The sequence below is a fragment of the Callospermophilus lateralis genome, chromosome X, assembly GCF_048772815.1.
Source record: "Callospermophilus lateralis isolate mCalLat2 chromosome X, mCalLat2.hap1, whole genome shotgun sequence".
Classification (NCBI taxonomy): domain Eukaryota; kingdom Metazoa; phylum Chordata; class Mammalia; order Rodentia; family Sciuridae; genus Callospermophilus; species Callospermophilus lateralis.
The window spans coordinates 6,509,356-6,527,953 of record NC_135325.1 but is presented as its reverse complement, the minus strand read 5'-3'; the positions used below and the strand labels follow the sequence as shown (position 1 = coordinate 6,527,953).

General features: G+C 45.7%; 1 protein-coding gene across 4 annotated transcripts in view; it reads left to right on the top strand.

Moving 5' to 3' along the window:
• The window catches only part of Rai2 (retinoic acid induced 2), a 68,565-nt gene extending 62,140 nt beyond the window's left edge, over positions 1-6,425 (top strand). For 3 of the 4 annotated variants that reach the window (XM_077107077.1, XM_077107078.1, XM_077107076.1), the window contains one exon: positions 4,481-6,425. In XM_077107077.1, the coding sequence (XP_076963192.1) occupies positions 4,505-6,094 (1,590 nt within the window). In that variant the 5' untranslated portion in view covers positions 4,481-4,504 and the 3' untranslated portion in view covers positions 6,095-6,425. Of the gene's footprint in view, positions 1-2,825; positions 2,913-4,480 lie in introns of those variants that run through there. The other variant, XM_077107075.1, reaches the window with a different exon arrangement.
• Positions 6,426-18,598: the final 12,173 nt, after the last annotated feature.

Here is an 18,598-nt window from a genome sequence, read left to right as displayed (position 1 = left end):
CCTCAGTAATAATTAGATCTTTGCAGTAATTAGGCTAAGGAGTTTCAGGTAACAGTTCTGTGGCCCCTCAAGTCTCCAGGCTCAGCTACTTATCCCTGATATTCCTCCCCATCTCATCTGCCCTAGGCTCAAGGCTTTTTCCCCAAAGGCTTAATTTGGGGGGAGGGGAGGGCGCATGAGCTTTACTGGGTGAGGTCCTAGCAACTGGCTGAGGGCCAAGAGAATGATGGTCTCCAGTGACCTGCAGATCCAGATTGCCCACTTTGCACTGGTTTAAATGAGGTCACCCATCCATTCTGCCTGTGCCCATTATTATCACTTAGCATGTGTGCATTGCCATCGTTTACTGAGTCCTCCCCCACACACCCAGTGATAATGGGCACAGGCAGAATGGATGGGTGACCTCATTTAAACCCATTTGAAAATGATGTTTTGCAAAACCCAAACAAAACGTTCCTTGTCACTTCTAAGAAATTCACACCCACTAATGCTTGAGCATTAGTCAGTGGTTCCTGCAATGCTCCTTGATTTGAAGAGGTCTCCAGCCCACCCTCTGCCCACACTAATCAGTAGCTTGGCTGAGCAGGGAGGATGGGCTTCTGCCTTTCTCTCCAGTCATTAACTGGCTTCTGGGCTCCTCCTTAGGGAAAGAGACTTGCCCTTTGAACCCTCAATTCAAGAGCTGGCTTTTATTCTCAGAGCAGAGCCGAGCATTCAGCGCCAGCTCTTGCAGCAGCTATGTCCATGCCATCTACTGTGGGTGCACCCAGACCCTCCGGAAGGACGAGTGATGGAAGCAGAGCTCATATTCTTTGCCTGGATATCTCTGGGGATAGCGTACCAAGTGGGGACTGAGTGGAAGAACATTAGCTTGTCTCAGTGGGCCAGTGGTTCTCCAGAGAAGAGGCTAGAGGTGTTCGTGGGTCACCTTTGTCTGAGGGCTGTTATGTCAGAGGAAGGGAAAGGGAGGTTTTGGCCAGGGGCTTCCTTTCCATTTGCCCCTGAGATACTGCATACTGCCCCCCACCACCTGCACCCTGGTCTGGCCTGCAATCCATCAGGCGTCAGCCATTTCCCCAGAGATGTGGCATTCCCAGCAGGAGATCTGAAGGCCTCCCCATTACTCATGTGACTTCTATCTCTGGAAGGCAGGCTGGGGACAGCTGGCTGGGTAACTAGAAGTAGGTTGAGAGGGTGCCCCCTTCCCAGCACTCCAGTAACACAACCATAGCCTGGAGGCTGCACACTCCTCAAAGACAGGGATGCCAGTGATGAGGGGGACAGTGGAGACCGCTAGTAGAGAAAATAAAGAGTTCCGTGAATGTACTGGAAAGGACCTGGCCTCTACTTTGAAGTAATCTTATGCTCAAGTGTTCTTTCTTGCAGGCCCCCACAGCTAAATGGCCACTGAATGGCCACCCGCCTTGTTGAAGAGGAGGTTGTGGGCATGACATTGAGAGGTACAGCCCTCACAGCTTCCTTAAGAGAAAAGGAATCTGGGATTGGCCCTGAACTCTAATCCCAGCCTCGGTGTACCCTTAAGCTCAATATTGAACTCCCCTATGGAATCAATTTCCTCACCAACAAAATGGGCATAATTCTAGGGCCCTTCTGGCAGGGTCATTCTGAGGATTGAATGAGGTAATGCATGAGAAGTTCTCAGCAGAGGACCTGGCACATAGCAAACCCTCAATGCATTCCAGCTCTTACTATCCATGAGAGGAGTGGAGGCCTATGGGAGGCACCCCACCCTGGCAAGATCCCCTCCTCATACTCTGAGCAGGAGGGTCTGGGGAGAGTTAGCAGCCCAAGAAGGAAGGGAAGGGAGGTTTCCCAGGAAACCATGAGACCTGGCACCTGAGCTGAGTGTGTGTTTGGAGCAGGTAGAGGGGGCATCCAGAAGTTTGCCCTCTCTCTTGGAAGGGTGTTGAGAGCAGCAGACAGGTAGCAAGGTAAGTTGCCATTTCTGAAAGGGCAGATAGATGCAATCATTGTGAGAAATGATCCTAACCCCACAGGAAGCCCAAAGTTGGTTAGAGAACTTGCCTTGACTCCTGTAGGGTTGGCTCTTACCATCAGAGTTTACCTCAGGTGGTGGCCATGGGTGACTTCCTTGACATTTCTGTCCTTGTCCTCATGAGTCCCACCCCAACTTCCTTTCAGCTTTTCCTCCCTACTCCCTGAAGGTTCTGGCCACTGTGAGGGACAGGTCAGACCTTTTAGGAAGAAACCTTGGGCTCTCAGTGCCTTTACAGGACTATGTGCAGGTGCAATAAATATTTCTCCCACTACTGTTGCTGCCAATCCTAACATATCTTTGATGCTGTCTCATGCTAGCAAATCTCTGATCAAAGATGTGCCTTCACCACACTATACTCTTCATGAAAGCATGGACCTTGTCTCTCTTGCTCATGACTTCAACTCTAGCCCTCAGCAAGGTGTGGATCAGCAGTGGCCATTTAGCAAATGAATTGGTTGGATGAGTGAATGCATGCATGCGTGCATGTGGGGGATGACTGGTAAATTGGAGGCATGACGTTTTCTGGGCTGAAGCATGGACTCATCTCATGTAGAACCAGGCCCTTCAGCTGGGGTCATGCCACAGTCTGGCTGGGCACAATTCATGAGCCACATATCAAGCAAAAATGAACTTTATTTTTAGAACACACACGCCACACCACAGGAGCTCTTCAGGAATTCCCTCAGAGCCCAACCGCCACCACCGGCTTCCCAGGAGCCTCTCAACCCCCCACTCCTCCTTCTCTTGAGGGCGATTGGCTGGGTCGCATGGGCGGAGCCAAAAGAGTCCCCCAGTGAGCAGCTCCGTGGTCTGAAAGGGCGGGGAAACAGCCCAATGAGCATCACCGCAGAGGAGCCAATCAGCTGGCAGCTGGAAGTTTGCTGGGGCCATGGTGAGCTAATCAGCTGGAAGTTTGCTGGGGCCCCTTCGGCTGTGGTTCTCAAAAGGGGCAAGCCCCCTCAGCCTCTCTGGGGGCAGGCTACCTCCCAACTCTGCCCTGTGGGGATTACTGGCCAGCATGCCTGGTCACCTTATGGTGTCCAAAGGGCACATTGCCCATAGGGAGATGGCTCTGGAGCCCTCCCTCCAAGGCACTGCAGTGTGCCCTGCCAAGGTTGGGGCCCACCTGTCTGTCTGCACAAAGTTGTCAACACGGCATCCCTCCCTGGCCCTCCTCTCCCCCAGTCTGCATTTGATGTGTTTTGATTGCCCGGCAATATTATGGATTTGTTCATTTGTTATAGTTGCCTTCCTGAAGTGAGATATCGTTTGTTTATTTGTAATCCTATGGTGTGCTCTTTCTTGTTTGTGAGGTTGTGTTGGCTATTTGGGGGTGAGGAGAGGAAGACAAGATGACCAAGGACTAAAGTCTACGCAGCTGAGATAGGTGAGGTCAAGGATCTGAGTTGCCCCAGGCATTCCCAGTGAAACCGAGGATTATTGAATTATTATTGAGCCCAACCAGACTCCAGGGCTGCACAGATCCCTGAGTTAGACATGGTGCCTGCCTTCTCCATGGCAACGAGGCTAAATATGGACGCGTTTCCATGGAGAGCCATATTACAGCTGCAGCCCTGCTTCCTCCAGGAAGCACACGCGCTTCGCTTCTTGGGCCTCTCAGGAGGTGGCCAAGGTCTTTGGGAGGTGCCTTGGACATTGAGAAAACATTTCTCACCTTTGGAGATTTTTGTTGCCAACAAGTGCTCCATTTCCCCACCCCTAGACTCATCCACATCCCCTCCTCTTGGCAGTTAGATGTTAGGAGAGGCCATAGGTCAGACAGATGAGGCAGTTGGGAAAGTGACACTGGGCCTGATGACCATTCATGCAAGCCATCTTCACCTTGCTCTGGGGAGCGGATGTTCTTGTTGTTGGAGCGCAGCTGTGAGAACACTGTAACAACTCTTGTGTCTTCTACTCCTCAGACCTCTTCAGGAAGAATTATTGCTACAAAGGCTTTTTTAAATGCTTTCTGAGAATTTCCACAATTTTCAAATAATTCCATCATTATTTTTAGGTTTTTAAATGACTCCTTCCATATGCATAGAATATTCAAATGTGACAAGGTTTTATTTTTCCTTAAGGGAAAGTAAGTCTTTGCTGCTTGTTTGAGTTTGAACAAGTCAAATCTCTGAATATCTTAACTGTCTGACACAGCAATGTGGAATGAAACTTTGTTTTTGGTGAAGGCTAAACATATAAGCTGAGTATTAGGCTTAAGACTACCCTGTTTAACATCATGTGGCTATTTAGTGATTACATCATATCTGTTTATAGTTTAATTGTCTGTTGAATTTGGGTCCTTCTAGCCCAGCTGATCATATGGGTGTGTTCATGTATATTAGGAAGCTGGGCTGTTCTCCCCAGTTAACTAAAATATAGAAAGATGTGGAGAGAGCTCTTAAGGCAAGTGTAAATAGTCTCATGGAAGATTCATATCATGTGCTCTCTGTGTTGCAGGCCAAGTGGCATCAGAGCCCAGTGATGGACGACCTGCAGTCCCAGAACCTCTCCATGGACATGACCGACTCCCCTCCCACCTTGGCCAATAACAGACTGGAGAATGGTATGGCCCAGCTGATCACCACTGAGGCCTGGAACATCAATTCTACTGACCTGGTCAAGAAGGCCCTTGTGACTGTGCCTGCCCCATCCATTCTGAACCCACCTGCTGAGTCCCAGAGTGGCATGGCTCTGAAGGTGGCGGCCACTGTGTTGCAGCCCCTGTGCCTTGGGGAAAGCCCAGTGGTGATGCCCATTCACATGCAGGTGGAGGGAAGCTCTGCACCGGAGCTCAACCCCAATGGCAATGCCACCTACGTCATGACCACACAGGGCCCTGTGCAGCTGCCTGTGGTGCTGGAGCAGCACGTCTTCCAGCACCTCAACTCCCCTCTGGTCCTGCCACAGGAGGCCCCATGTTCCTCCAATGCCATCCACAATAACCTCTTCCAGGGGGCTGAGGACCCCGAGGCCCAGCCCCAACTCCTGGACCTGAGGATCCCCAGCCAGCCACAGGAGCCCACATTGCCATTCGAAGCTGTGCTTCAGAATTTGTTCCCCTCCCAGGGTTCTCTCGGGCCTCCACCCTGTCAGCCTCCTCCAGGCTATGCTCCAGTGCCCCCGCAGCCCTTTAACTCCCCCTTGTCTCCCTTGGTCCCACCGGCCACCCTCTTGGTTCCCTACCCTGTGATTGTCCCCTTGCCTGTGCCAGTCCCCATTCCCATTCCCATCCCAGTGCCTCAGAGTTCTGAATCCAAGTTCAGCCCCAGTTTCCCCAAGCCACCATCTTCTTTCAGCCTGCACTCCTTTAAAGGCACTCAGACCTCTCTGGAAAAGGATGAACTGAAGCCCTTAGACATCCTCCAGCCGAAGGAGTACTTCCAGCTTAGCCGCCACACGGTCATCAAGATGGGGAGTGAGAACGAGGCCCTGGATCTCTCCATGAAGTCAGTGCCCTGGCTCAAGCCTGGCGAAGTCAGTCCCCCACTCTTCCAGGAGGATGCAGCCCTAGACCTATCGCTGGCAGCCCACCGGAAGTCTGAGCCTGCCCCTGAGACACCATATGACAGCAGTGGGTCTGTAGACAGCCCAGGCCATACTGTGATGGAGAAACTTCCCAGTAGCATGGAAATGCCCTTTGCCCCTGCCACATCTCATGAGGCCTCAGCCATGATGGATAGCCACATTGGCAGCAGCAATGCTGCTGAGATGGTCAGCCAGCCTAGCCACCCTAGTGGTGAGGTCAAGGCTGAAAATAACATTGAGATTGTAAGTGAGTCCCAGGCGGCCAAGGTCATCGTCTCAGTTGAAGACGCTGTACCTACCATCTTCTGTGGCAAGATCAAAGGCCTCTCAGGGGTGTCCACCAAAAACTTCTCCTTCAAAAGAGAAGACTCTGTGCTTCAGGGCTATGACATCAACAGCCCAGGAGAAGAGTCCCTGGGAAACGCGGAGCCCCTTAGGAAACCCGTCAAAAACCGGAGCATAAAGTTAAAGAAAGTGAACTCCCAGGAAATACACATGCTCCCAATCAAAAAACAACGGCTGGCCACCTTTTTTCCAAGAAAGTAAATAATGGCTTTTTAAAATTTTTATGATTATAACATGGGGAAAGGTGCATTGGTTTTTTAAAAAGGCATTTAAAACAAATTATCTTTGTTAATTATTTTGGGGAGTAGGTGGGACGTGGAAAGGTAAATTGGCTCTAGAGGCCCTGTAAGCTAGTATCATTTTCTTTTTTAATTTTTGACTTTTCACAAATGAGTAAATAAGAGCAACCTATTTTTCAAGCAGATTGCACATTTTTTGCAGCTTTAATGGAATATTGGGTGAATCAGAGGGGTAAAAAAAAAGCTATTTTCATTGCCACAAAGTGCTTTGATGATGTAATACCTAATAAAGGGTAGGATGAATATTTCACAATAAATGTTTGTTTGCACTAATTGGTTGCAGTATTCTGTCATTTATAAAATTTACATTCCTTAGCTGGCAAGATTAGGCCAAAACTCTTGCTTGTAAAGAGCTGTAAGTTATCTGTGTTTAGAGACCTAAGCTCTTCAGGCATATTGGGAAATATTGCCCTGTGCCCCCATAAAAGAAGGACTAGGAATTTGTATGGCCTTGAGTGAGTCATTTCCCCCTCTAGGCCTTGGTAGGGTTTTTTCCCCTGTAAAATGTGGCAAAAAAAGGGAGCAGGGAGGTGAGTTTCCAGTACTCCAGGCTCCTTCCAATTCACATAGTTCTACACCTGGACTTTCTATATACTAAAACAAATGTCTCTAAAAGAAATTGACTTGTTTCCCTCCCCCACCCCAGAGTTTAGCTGGAAAGGGTCTTCTTTCCAAAGGAAATAAGAGCATTGTTTTCAATGATTGAAAATCTTGCAAGTCTAAAATATTACTGCAGGCCACTCAGAACAAGAGTTACTTGCTGATAGATTTAGATATCTCCTAATTTTTCTCAGCCTTGGATAGAGATCTTTGAGATGGGGGAAGGAAGAGAAAGTCATTCTTTGTTAGTTTAGTCTAGTGGTTCTCAAAGGAGGGTGATTGGGCCCCACAGAGGACATCTGGCAATGCCTGGAGACACTTTTGGTTGTCATATCTGGGGGAGGTGATTCTACTGGCTTGTAGTGGATAGAGACGAGGGATGCTGCTAAATGTCCTATAATGCACAAGACAGACCCCCCAAACAAAGAAGTCATCTGACCTGAAATGTCAATAGTGCTGAGACTGAGAAGCCCTGGTTGAGCCATTGCTTGATGGATGGAAGCAATGCACTTGGAAGGAGAGAATAGCGTGTTGCTCTTCTGACAACATACAGCCACCCACACAAATGAGGAACTGTGAGCGTGCGTTTAAAATAGACCTGCTAGGTGGCACATCGCACTTGTGTCTGAAACTGTGCTGGCGAGAGACTGATTAGTGCATGCCTGCTTTTCAACTTCCAGCTCTTTCTTTCACTTCTTGCAATTAGTATGTATCCAGCTGTTACTGTGAACATGAACAGGAGGAAAAGCAGTCTCGAGACTGTTCTTTTATTACCCTGTGTGTATAGGGTTACAGTTTTAGCTGGTCCTGTATCAGACACTCAGAGTGGATTATCTTTTTCCTGCTCTTTTCTCTGTGTTGTTAAAATTTCTTTCTCAAAGTGTGACCATTTTCTTTTTCAAAGTATAACCAAATAGCTATTTCACATCAGGCTAACTAGTCTCCAGCATCAGCTGGACTCCAGCCTTTCAGCTTCTACATAGTACAGTCATTTTTTTTTTCTTGTTTTTATTCTCCATGTGGGTTTCTGGCCATGATTCCTGAGCATGGCACATGCATTCTAGTTTCAAATCAAACACAAATGTGCTAGCAACTAGCATCCCCCATTCGTCTGCTGTCTCTTCTCCCCATGCTTACAGTTGTTTCTGTTGCCACACAGCGCTGGACAGCCTTTCTGTCCCAGCCAATAGGGCCTGTGACTTAACAATGTGTCAGGACTGATCTGGATTTAGAGGAAAGAACTTGCAATTTACCCTTTAGAAGCTGAGTGACATACAAGTGGAAAGGCAGAAAATTGTAGCCTGTAATTACCGTATAAACCTCAAGCCACAAATTTCTCTTTGTTGTATTGGGGATGCCCTTCTGTCTTCAGATGGCAGCTCTGGTGGGGTGAGAAAGGTTGGCCCCACAGCCCATCCTGGGTGTGGAGGCAGTGCAGGCCAAACCCCAGGCCCCTGATGGATTCCTGAATAGGCCTCCCCACCAACACCAGCCATGCCTATTTGTGGTCCTTGCCATTCATCAGTGGGAGCTTTGGGGAAAGAGGCTATTGTGAGTACGGCTATAGCTTCAGAAGACTTGCCCTTGATATCTGTGAAGGTCTCACTAGTGTTGGGGCCACGATTGTGCTACTAAGGTGGCCACACCCTCTGCCTTCCCTCTTTCCTGGCCTTTGATGGAAACTGAAATCCAATGTGCTTAGCTATATGCAGGCCAAGGAATGGGGGTAGGGAAAGGGCCATTCCTATGGCCAGAGTAAGCCTGGGGTTCAGGATGGTTAAATTGCACATGCCTTTCCCAGTCAGAAGTTTGCAGCCTTTCGCATGAACCTTTAGAGCTAGCAGCCTGGAACTGTGGTTCTTAGCTTGAGGAATATGATTCCCATGGGGCTCACCAAGTAGCAAACTCTGAAGCCTCATCATTTTTCTTCTTGATTTCGGCCAGCTGTTATCTCCCCACCCCTCACAACTATCTCCAGATAACCTACTTTTAGGTTTGGATCATGCAGGATTTCCATCAGGCTTTTATTCATGACTTAATTTCCCATCTCCCCCATTGATATTTTGGGTTAACTAGCCTAAAGATCAACCTTTCAGGATTTTTTTTTTAAAAAAAGAAACATGATTAATCCCCAGGAATGTGGATATTTGCTTAAGACTTCTTGAGATGGCTTCAGCTGGCTTCAGTGCAGATGTGATAAAAAAAAATTGGAACAAGTCAGGAATATCCACATTTGGGGATAGTGATCCTCTGGTAGAGTACAAACTAATTGATTGAAAGGGGGAAAAGGAAAGATTTAAAGGGGATACACTTACTATCCTAACTAAAGGAGTCCTAATGACTAGGAAATTGTACATTTGTTTAGATTCAAAGACAGAACTGTCACTTTTAAGCATGAAAAAAAAAATGCCTATAATGATAAAAACTCCAAACAAAAAGAGAAAAGGAAGGAAGAAGGAAGGAAAGGGAGGGAAGGAGAGAGAATATTCTAGGTGACAAGTCAATAGGCTCATTATCTTCATAAAGAGTCTAATTAATAAAACAGAGCAGGAAAGGACTTTGATTCCATTTTATAGGGAGGAAATTGAGGTTCAGAAGAGTTTTCTGCTTTCAGTTTTTAAGCATCAACAAGTCAAAAAATATGTACTTTGCAATATCCGTAAATATGGGGTCTGAAACCCAACGAACCCACAGGAATTTGGATCCTTTGGGGGGAAAAAACAGTATGAATTAGTGAAGAGTCTGAATTTCAGATTTTTTTCAATTATTTTAAAGACCATTCCAGTTAACTGGAACGCCCGGAGCACTTGGCACAATGGGAAAGGGGAGATTTCAAGCTGAAGGGTGGAGATGCCAAGCGTCTAAAAGCCACACTTAAAAGCTGCTAAGCTGAAAACTTTAACAGCAGGGAAAAAAGTGTTAGAGGTCATTCTGGCAGACTTTACTCCTCATTAAATAAAAAAGGCAGTTTTCCACAACAGCTCACTTCCACCAGGTCAAATAACTGACCTCCCACATCAGAGAGACAAAACAGGATGTATTCAAGGCTCTTAGGGTGCTATTTTAATAAATTGATCATTTATTTTAATTAACTTAGGTTGATTTGATACTAAATGGTACATGTAAGTGCTTGGAAGAATTAGTTCCAAATATTGCAAATAATTTACCTGCAACTTTTTATTAGACCAGGGAATTTCTAAGCCAAGTGAGATTTTAGCAATGCTCTGCTGAAGTTTTGAATAAATCCAAGCTAAAAGAGATGAACAGCTGAGGTTTACTACGTTAATTCAACTTGTAGGTTATTTTTCCACTACTGTCTTCTGTATATGCACTCATATACAACTATAAGCTCACTCTGTTGATAAAAATGACAGTGGTCACCCTGCTCTGCTAAATAATATCTTCAATCTAAGATTTGGATAAACCAGGCAATTAATAATGTAATGAGGCTTTATGAAATCAGGAGCACCATGCTGTTGGTCCTGAATGATAGTGGGGCCTAAATAGTTTTATTTGTGATCATTTCAAATAAAGAACTTGATTTTCTTCAGTGCAGCCATTTTTTACTTGGACATATTTCAAGCAACATTAAGAAATACCACACTGATCAGAAAAGTCTTTGAGAGCAGGGATTGAGTCTTAGTTCTCTCAAAGTCTCTCAATCTTAGCACTATTGACATCTGGGGCTGGATGGTTCTCTGTCATGGAGGGCTATCTCATGCATTGCAGGATGTTCAGAGGCATCCTTGGCTTCTTTCTATGAGATGATAAAAATTTCTCCAGACATTGCCAACTGTCCCTCAAGGGTTGGGATCAAAGTCATCCCTGATCCAGAATCACTGCTTTATCTCTGGTGCCTGTCACCTGGCCCAGAACAGAAGCTCAAAAGTTCCTTGATAAATTAACATGATCAACCAATCAGGAAGAAGAATCTAGAGCAATGGTCTCCGATATCCCACTCATATTTTCTGCTTTATTTCTATAAGGCTAATCTGGCCAGGAAATGATTATTTGGTACCAGTGTTCACCTATCCAAAAGGTTGTTATTTATCTACCATGTCATGTGCCCTCTAGACCCTTCCCTCTAGTAAAGGAGTTTCAGCAGGATTACCACCTCAAAGAAAGAGCAGGCACTCTGCCAGTCCTGACAAAATGCCTCATTATTTTACTAGCACCATGAAACTGGAAGGATCCGTTATTCAAAACTCACCCTGTGATGACTGTTCATTGGTCTTATTTCCAAGGGTAGCATAACCCAGGAATTCACAAACATTGCCAGAAAGTTGGGGTTTTTTCCCCTCATGTTTTACCTAAATCCTTTTTGCTGTAATTGAGCCTAGAGTTTTGTCTTTAATGGAAACAAAAGCCAAAGCTCCTCTTGTAGTCGTTGTATATGTAAGCACCAGATCTTTTTGCAGCCTCCTTCCCTTAGACTCGAGAGTCCCATCTCCTCTCACTTTCCTACTTTATAATCCTGTCGTCATCTTGGTTGCTCTTTCCCCAATTTCTCCATCTACTTTGTAGAGTCAAGAACTCCAGGTAGGTGATGAAAATGTTCTAAAGTTGATTGTAGTGATGGTTGTACAACTCTGTGAATATACTTCTAAAAACTTTGAATTGTACACTTTAAAATGGGTGAATTGTATGGTATGTGAATTATATCTCAATAAAGTTGTTATCTTCTAAAAAATAATAAAAGAACCCAGATAGAAATTGGGAACTGATTATGGGTTCCAGCAAAACCTCCTAGAATGGAATAGTTACTTTCTATCTTTGATCAGTTATATCCATGTTAACTCATTTCCTCTTTCCATGGGGCCCTGCCATCTTTGATTGGTTATATGCCTGTTAACACTGCCTCACTTCTCATTAGGCCCCACCTATCTGGCTTTCCCAGGTTTTCCTTTACTGTCAGAACTTCACTTGGAACATATCTCCCATGCCTCATTTCTTGGAATCTGGAATCCCCAAGCCCAGTTGGTTTGCCCTGAACAGGTCTTCTCAGACCTTCAACTTGGTCCTCACCATTTCTCCATTAGGATTCAAACTATTTGACCACAGGCTTTTCTCCATATTTTTATTGATGCATTATAATTATACATAATGGTGGGATCTATTCTTACATATTCATACATGCACACAATATGCCACAGGCTTCTTAAGTAAAAACTCATTCAAAAGACTACTGGATTAAAAAAAAAAATCAAAAAACAGCGCCACTCTGGTCTGGAGTATTACCTGTCTCCTTGCCCTGTCAGGCCCATATACATGGTTGAGTAAAGCTACTACACAGTGGTGGCACTGTGAAATTGGTGGCCTCAGCACTGCAGTTTCACACCATTCCTTCAGCACCATTTCTGTCAGAGCTCTGGACATCAGAGTAAAGTGTCTTCTACTAGTTTGTCTCATATTTTATGCAGGAGTAGAGGAAACATTTAGGGTACATGTGGTCTAATGACCTATGGACTGAGAATTAGGAGATCAGGTTCCCAACCATTGGGGCTACATTCCAGAATAACAGTCAAGAATCCAAACACTGTCACCTCAAAACAAAGACTCAGGTCCCCCCCACATTACAGGAGGTCAGCAGGTGTCAGTCTGGAAGGTGGTCATAATAGCAATGGCCGTTGAAATGACTTGAAATGAACTCTGGCATTCAGTCTTGGGGCAGGGCCTGCATAAAGAGTCAACAGCACAGAGTTTTGTTAGCAAGTGATGTTTTTTTAATGTGGCTTTAGGATTTCAAGTACTGTTGGAAACCAGCTAACAAGGTCTTGCCTGGCAGAAGTCCTTGGGGGAATCATGTTAACACATGGATAACATTATTTGGAAAGAGGGTATCAACTATTTGTGAGTAAATGGGTGCTCCTGAGGTACTTGAGGATGGATGAGAACAGTCTCTTTTCTTTGTGTGACTGGGGAGTGCTCAGCAGGCAGTGGGAGAGCCAGATAATGGAGGGCTAATTCTTTAAGCTCCGAAACCTTTTATTGCAACTGTTTTCAATGGGAATCTTTTCAAAACGCATTAAGCATCTTGGCATAGGAAGCCTTTCCTTGACTCGGTCATTGTTATGAGCATTGGCGACTGGCCTGGGCTGGGATGCTGGGATGACATGACGCCCTTCAGGCCATCCAGGGGGTGCTGTTTGTCTTCAGCCACCATTGGCTCTCCTGACTCCAGTGCCCACTCCCCACTTGAGCCTTTCTTTCTTTAACGTTTTTGTTTGTGTGGTTTTTATTTTAAAAATTTCTTGCCATTCTGTTGCTTCTCTGCTTCCATGACAGCAACCATCATGCCTTGAAACCATCACTAGCTCACATCAATAAACTGACCCATAGCCTCAATTGGTCCTTGCTTCCCCTGGCAAGTACCTCCTCCTTGCTCTGCAAGGCCCAGCCCTAGTGCTGCCTCTGGGGAGGGACATGGCAAAGGAAGGTTTCTCCCATTTTATCAAGCCAGTCCCTATCTCTTGGGTAGTAAGCTCCCTGAGAGTAGGTCCATGTGACAGGACAGGGCATTGTGTCCTCAGTGCACAGTAGCTGGTAAAATCTGAAACTTGCTCATGGAATTGAAACATGAGCCTTCTCTGCTTCCATATGTGTCACTTAGCTCTACTGGCCCCTGTCCCCCATCCAGGCTCTGGCACTATCAGACCTTTCTAATTTCAGCCTGTTCTGGATCCTGGTCAAAGGGTGACTTGTGCAAGCACCAGATGAACATGACACTGTTAGACATTTCCCTTAGAGCCCACCTGTCCTGTGTATGTACCCTTTAGGCCCTTCCCTTATTGACACCACAATGGCTGAAATCCAGCAGAGCCCATTTGAGTATTTGCAAATTTCCAAATTATTGAAGTTTCTGTTAGTGTTTCACTAAAGCTTCTCTCTCTCCCTTTCTCCATTCACCTTTCCCTTTCTCTTTACTTCCATTCATTCCCTTTTCTTTTTAAATTCCCAGAAATGCACAGGGAGCTATTTTTTTTTTCCCCTCAAGCCTCATCTTCCTCTGCCTGACCTCTCAGAGGGATGAGGCGTTTGTATCACTCGCTTCCTCCTTAGTTTCCCTGCCTCTCCTCCCCATCTCTTCCTTTTGCCCTCCTCAGATAATGATGCTGATGGTCTACCTTTTCCTGCTCTTCCTCTTCTCTCTCCCTCATAGGATGCATCCCAGGCCCACAGTCCTCAACCCACATGCTCTCCTATGGTGACTTGATACATTCTCTCAGTTGTTTATAACATTTTTATTGTGTTTATTCCCCTGATCTCCAGCCCTGAATTCTCTGCCACCCTTTTTCCAAGGGTGTAGATTCATGTTCATCATCTTTAAAACTAAATCAGTCTCTCTCTTCCTCATCCCACTCCCAGATCTCATGTTCATTTTCTGCTGCCACCATATTCTGTTTCCCCAAGTGAAAAAGGTGGAGCTGTCCTCCATGACTTCTCTTTTGCCTTGACCTCTCAGGTCCCTGTCTTCCTGACTTTGCCTCTCAGTCTTCCTCAAATTCATCATCTATTTCCCCCATACTTGCCCCTTTTTTAATATTTATTTTTTAGTTATAGTTGGACACAATATCTTTATTTTATTTATTTATTTATTTTTGTGCGGTGCTGAGGATCAAACCCAGGGCCTTGCATGTACTAGGCGAGCACTCTACCACTGAGCCACAACCCCACCCCCATACTTGCTACTCTTGATCCAGCCCACATCATCCTTAAAATGGTCTCAGTACTGGGTGGGGGCAGTATCTCCATTCTCAGCTCCCTGAACCTTTCCTCTATGCTGCCACCTGAATCATTTTGGTAATAGGCAAGTCTTATCATGTGGTGTGGGTTATTTCCCCATACCCTGTGGCCTCACATGTCAGCAAGCCTTCTGAGGACAGAACCCAGCCCAACTTTTTGACTGGAACTCTTCCCTCCCACCATGTGCAAGATCTAGGAATACAGAAGGGTTAGTTGTTCCCAGCACATGCCTCTGTGCTCCCTGCCCCCCAGCTTGAGTACCCCCTCCTCCAGACATACCTTTCCCAATTCCTTAGTCTTACTAATCCTTCAAGATTCAACTCAAAACAACTTCTCCAGAAAGCTCTCCAGGACTGCTCCAGCATAAGCTGAGCCCTCCTGACCTCCCAAAACTCCTCTAGGGCCAAGGTCATGGTCATTGTATCTTATATGCCCAGCACAGTGTTCGGCATTTAGAGGGCCCTCAGTAAATCTGTGTGGACTGAACTGAACCCACAGGGAAAGTATAAGTATGCTCCTCACAGCCAAAATACAACACACAGAAACCCAGACATACAGAACAGAAATGTCTGGAATCTACAATTCACTTTGCAAAAAAAAAGATGCACTGCTCAATTCTTTTAAATCATATGGTTCACTGTGCTTTCAAAACAAGGCAGATTATTCAAAAGTGGTCTCTATACTTTCGTAGAAATATACTCAGAACATAAAATAGGCAATAGTCAAAATCTCATCACTGGCACACAAAGAAAATATCTGAGCATTTGCCTCCCCAGAGTTTGTGGATTTATTTATAAATTACATGCTTGGACTACTGAACAAATATGTACATTATAAAATATGTGCAAATTTTTAAATTTTGAAGGAATGAAACCAGTATAAATAGGTTCAATATTTTCTTTCTACACCTCAATTCATCATCTTATATATCCCACTGGGTTGTAATGAAATGAGAATATTCTAAATCTCTCAACTGGCTGAATGAACCTTTAAATCCTCCTATAGATCCAAGCATCCCTCTGTTTTGAAATATGGAAAATACTCAAGCATAAGATGTTTCTGCATCAAAAGAAAAAACCATTTGTGTTATTACAATTCACCAAGGCAGTGGCTGGGGCCTCTGAGTAGAAGTTAGGAATGCTGTCTTTACAGCCACAGGATCTGATTCAGTTGCCACTTCTGTTCCTTTCTGGTCATGAGATGTTGGGCAAGTCACTGAATGTCTCTGCCTCCATTTCCTCATCTGTAAAATGGAAGTAATATCTTAGAGTATGTGAGTTAGTGTATTGGGGACACTAAGGATAGAATGTTCAGTAAATGAGCATCCAATGAGCCCTCAATAAATTTGTTCACATTATACCTTGTTTACATGCCAGAAAATAACTAAAAAGAACCAATAAGTAAAAAAAATACCAAAAAAAGAAAGAACAACCCCCCTACACCACTGAAATTCCTGAATTAAAAAAAAAAGCCTTGTTAGATTCTACTTTTGCTCCACAAAGTTGGCTTTTTTATTAAAATATTTTTTTAGTTGTAGTTGGACACAATACCTTTATTTTATTTATTTATTTTTATGTGGTGCTGAGGATTGAACCCAGCGCCTCATACAAGCTAGATGAGTGCTCTGCCGCTGAGCCACAACCACAGCCCCAAAGTTGGCTTTTAAGCCAGGAACTTTCATGCCTTCCTTCAGACTACTGACTAATAGTTGAGCTAAGGTAGATGTCACTTTATTTTCCTTCTTTTTGGTCTGAGAGAGGCTTTTTGATCACTTGGCTTTCAGAAAAAAACATGGACTAGTTGGAAAAGAAGGAAGAGACATGGGCTGGGAGAAAGAATGCCCAGAGTCAAGATTGGCCTGGGAATCAAAGTGGCTCATGTTTTTAGATTGCCCTCTGCTTTAGATTCCTCACTTGTAAAACTATGACTCAGCAGCCCTTCCCATGGGGACTAATGAGCTAACACCTGTGCCCTAAGCCTGCAAGCAGAAGGCCTCACAGGGGCTGCTTTATTTTCTTTGCTTGCAGTAAAGAGTCCCTGTGCAGGGATGGGGCTTTGGGCCCACCCTGACAAGATGCTGACCAAGAAGTGGCTGACCAATCCTAGGGCCCATTTCAGTGCCTCCAAGGGCAGCTCAGTAGTGGCCCCGAGAAGCTGTGCAGACTAAGAAGCCTGTAGCCTGAGGCCTGGGGACTTCCTCAGAAGCAAACTAGCACTGAATCAATTTTGCCAAACCATCCTTGTAAGAACCCAAAAAATCATTATTTGAATTCTAAATCTAGAATTTGCCTTATAAGAGACAATAGCAGTTTCTTTTTGTGATTTCTTGAGTGTACTTTAAACACATTCTAACATATGGGTAACTTTGTAGGAACACATCTGCTACATAAATTGGGGACAGCCCTATTTGAAGTAACTACAGCAAAGGGTTTGTGAGCTGAGAGTAGAAAAGGAATCCCTTGCTTATACTATTTAAGAGCCACTGACCTCTCTGTCACGGGAATAGGATCCTTTGCAGCAAAGGAATTTTCAAAAAAGTCAGAACAGCCATTGCTTCTCTGCCCACCTGCTGGGAAGAAACCATCCTCTGCCCACTTCTTCTATGCTGGGAAACATCGCCCTCTGCCGGCACAATCCAGCAACAGCCACAGGGAACTTCCCGACCTAGTGATTCTGATTCAGCAACCTGGCTAGTGATCTTGGTCCCCTGAAGGACTGTATTTTAGGACAACCAGGAAAAGGGTCCAGATTGAAAATCCCAGAGGGTCCAAGCTTTTGGAAAGAAGCCTGCTCACCCTTCATGGTGCCACAAAGCCTGGGAGGGAGGCACCCTGGCCTGTGACTCAATGGCATCACCTCCTGGCTGAAAACAAGGACCAGAGGACAGCGTGCACTGCAGTTTGTAGAGCTGCAGAGATGGCCCCAATGTTTCTGGGGACAAGGACTACTTAGTCAGGAAAGTTTGTTGGGGATCTTGGAATCAGCAGAGGGAAGGAAAGGGCACGCGACCCCCAAGAGAGCCTGAGGAAGAAAGGAGACCACTGCAGCAGAGACCCAGTCTGGCACCACTGCCCTGGAGTGGGGAGGTGGGCGAGGGGACACCTGTCACAGCTGGCATTTGTCACTCTGCCAGATGCTAGCTTCTGCACCCTGGCTGTACCCAGGATCACCAGGGGAACTCTTGAGACTCCTGATGCCCAGGCCATGGCCCACAGACTCTCCCATACCTGGCCGGAGAGGTGCTGAGGTTGAAAAGCACCAGGGAACTCACTGTCACAGGCAGCCAGGCCAGGACACACTGCTCTCTGGTCCACATGGTATCTGTCCTGGGATCATGACATCCAATCTGCACACCAGCTTACTAGTTGGGCAGGTTTATATCATCAGCAAGAGGTGCCCCTTGTGCCAGCAAGAAGAGGGAACAAAGTGACATTTAACTTACAGCATCTCAACCCACTGTGCTCACAGGGCATACAAGTGATACCACATATCCTTTTTTTTTTTTTTTTTTTTTTTGGTACTAGGCATTGAATGAACCCAGGGATGCTTAACCACTGAGCCATATCCCCAGCCCTTTTAAAAATTTTAAAATTTTAAGACAGAGTCTCACTAAGTTGCTTAGGGCCTTGCTAAGTTTCTGAGACTGGCTTTGAACTTGTGTTCCTCCTGCCTCAACTTCCTAAGCTACTGGGATTTACAGGCACACAGCACATAGGCCACTGCACCTGGTCACCCGGTGTGATAGAGCTTTTCACAGAGCCATGTTCACCCTGATGGCGTGCTCTGTACTTCAATCATTTCTAACCTGCTCTGTTAAAAATACTGCAACCTGAGGATCGGTTGTGCAATGCACAAAGGAATGCCACCTGAGGCATGCAGCCCTGAACGCCGCTTGAAATGGCAGGGACAAGTATGAAAATCACGCTCAGACTGAACCTCTGTGTTCTTGCTGCTTTGCAGCCTCTTCTGTGTCCAAATGAGGACCCAAGGGCCTTAAGAAGTCGTCTCAGTGTGGGATGGAAGGGGATGGTGGTGGTGGGCAAGAAGTGAGCACAGATGACAA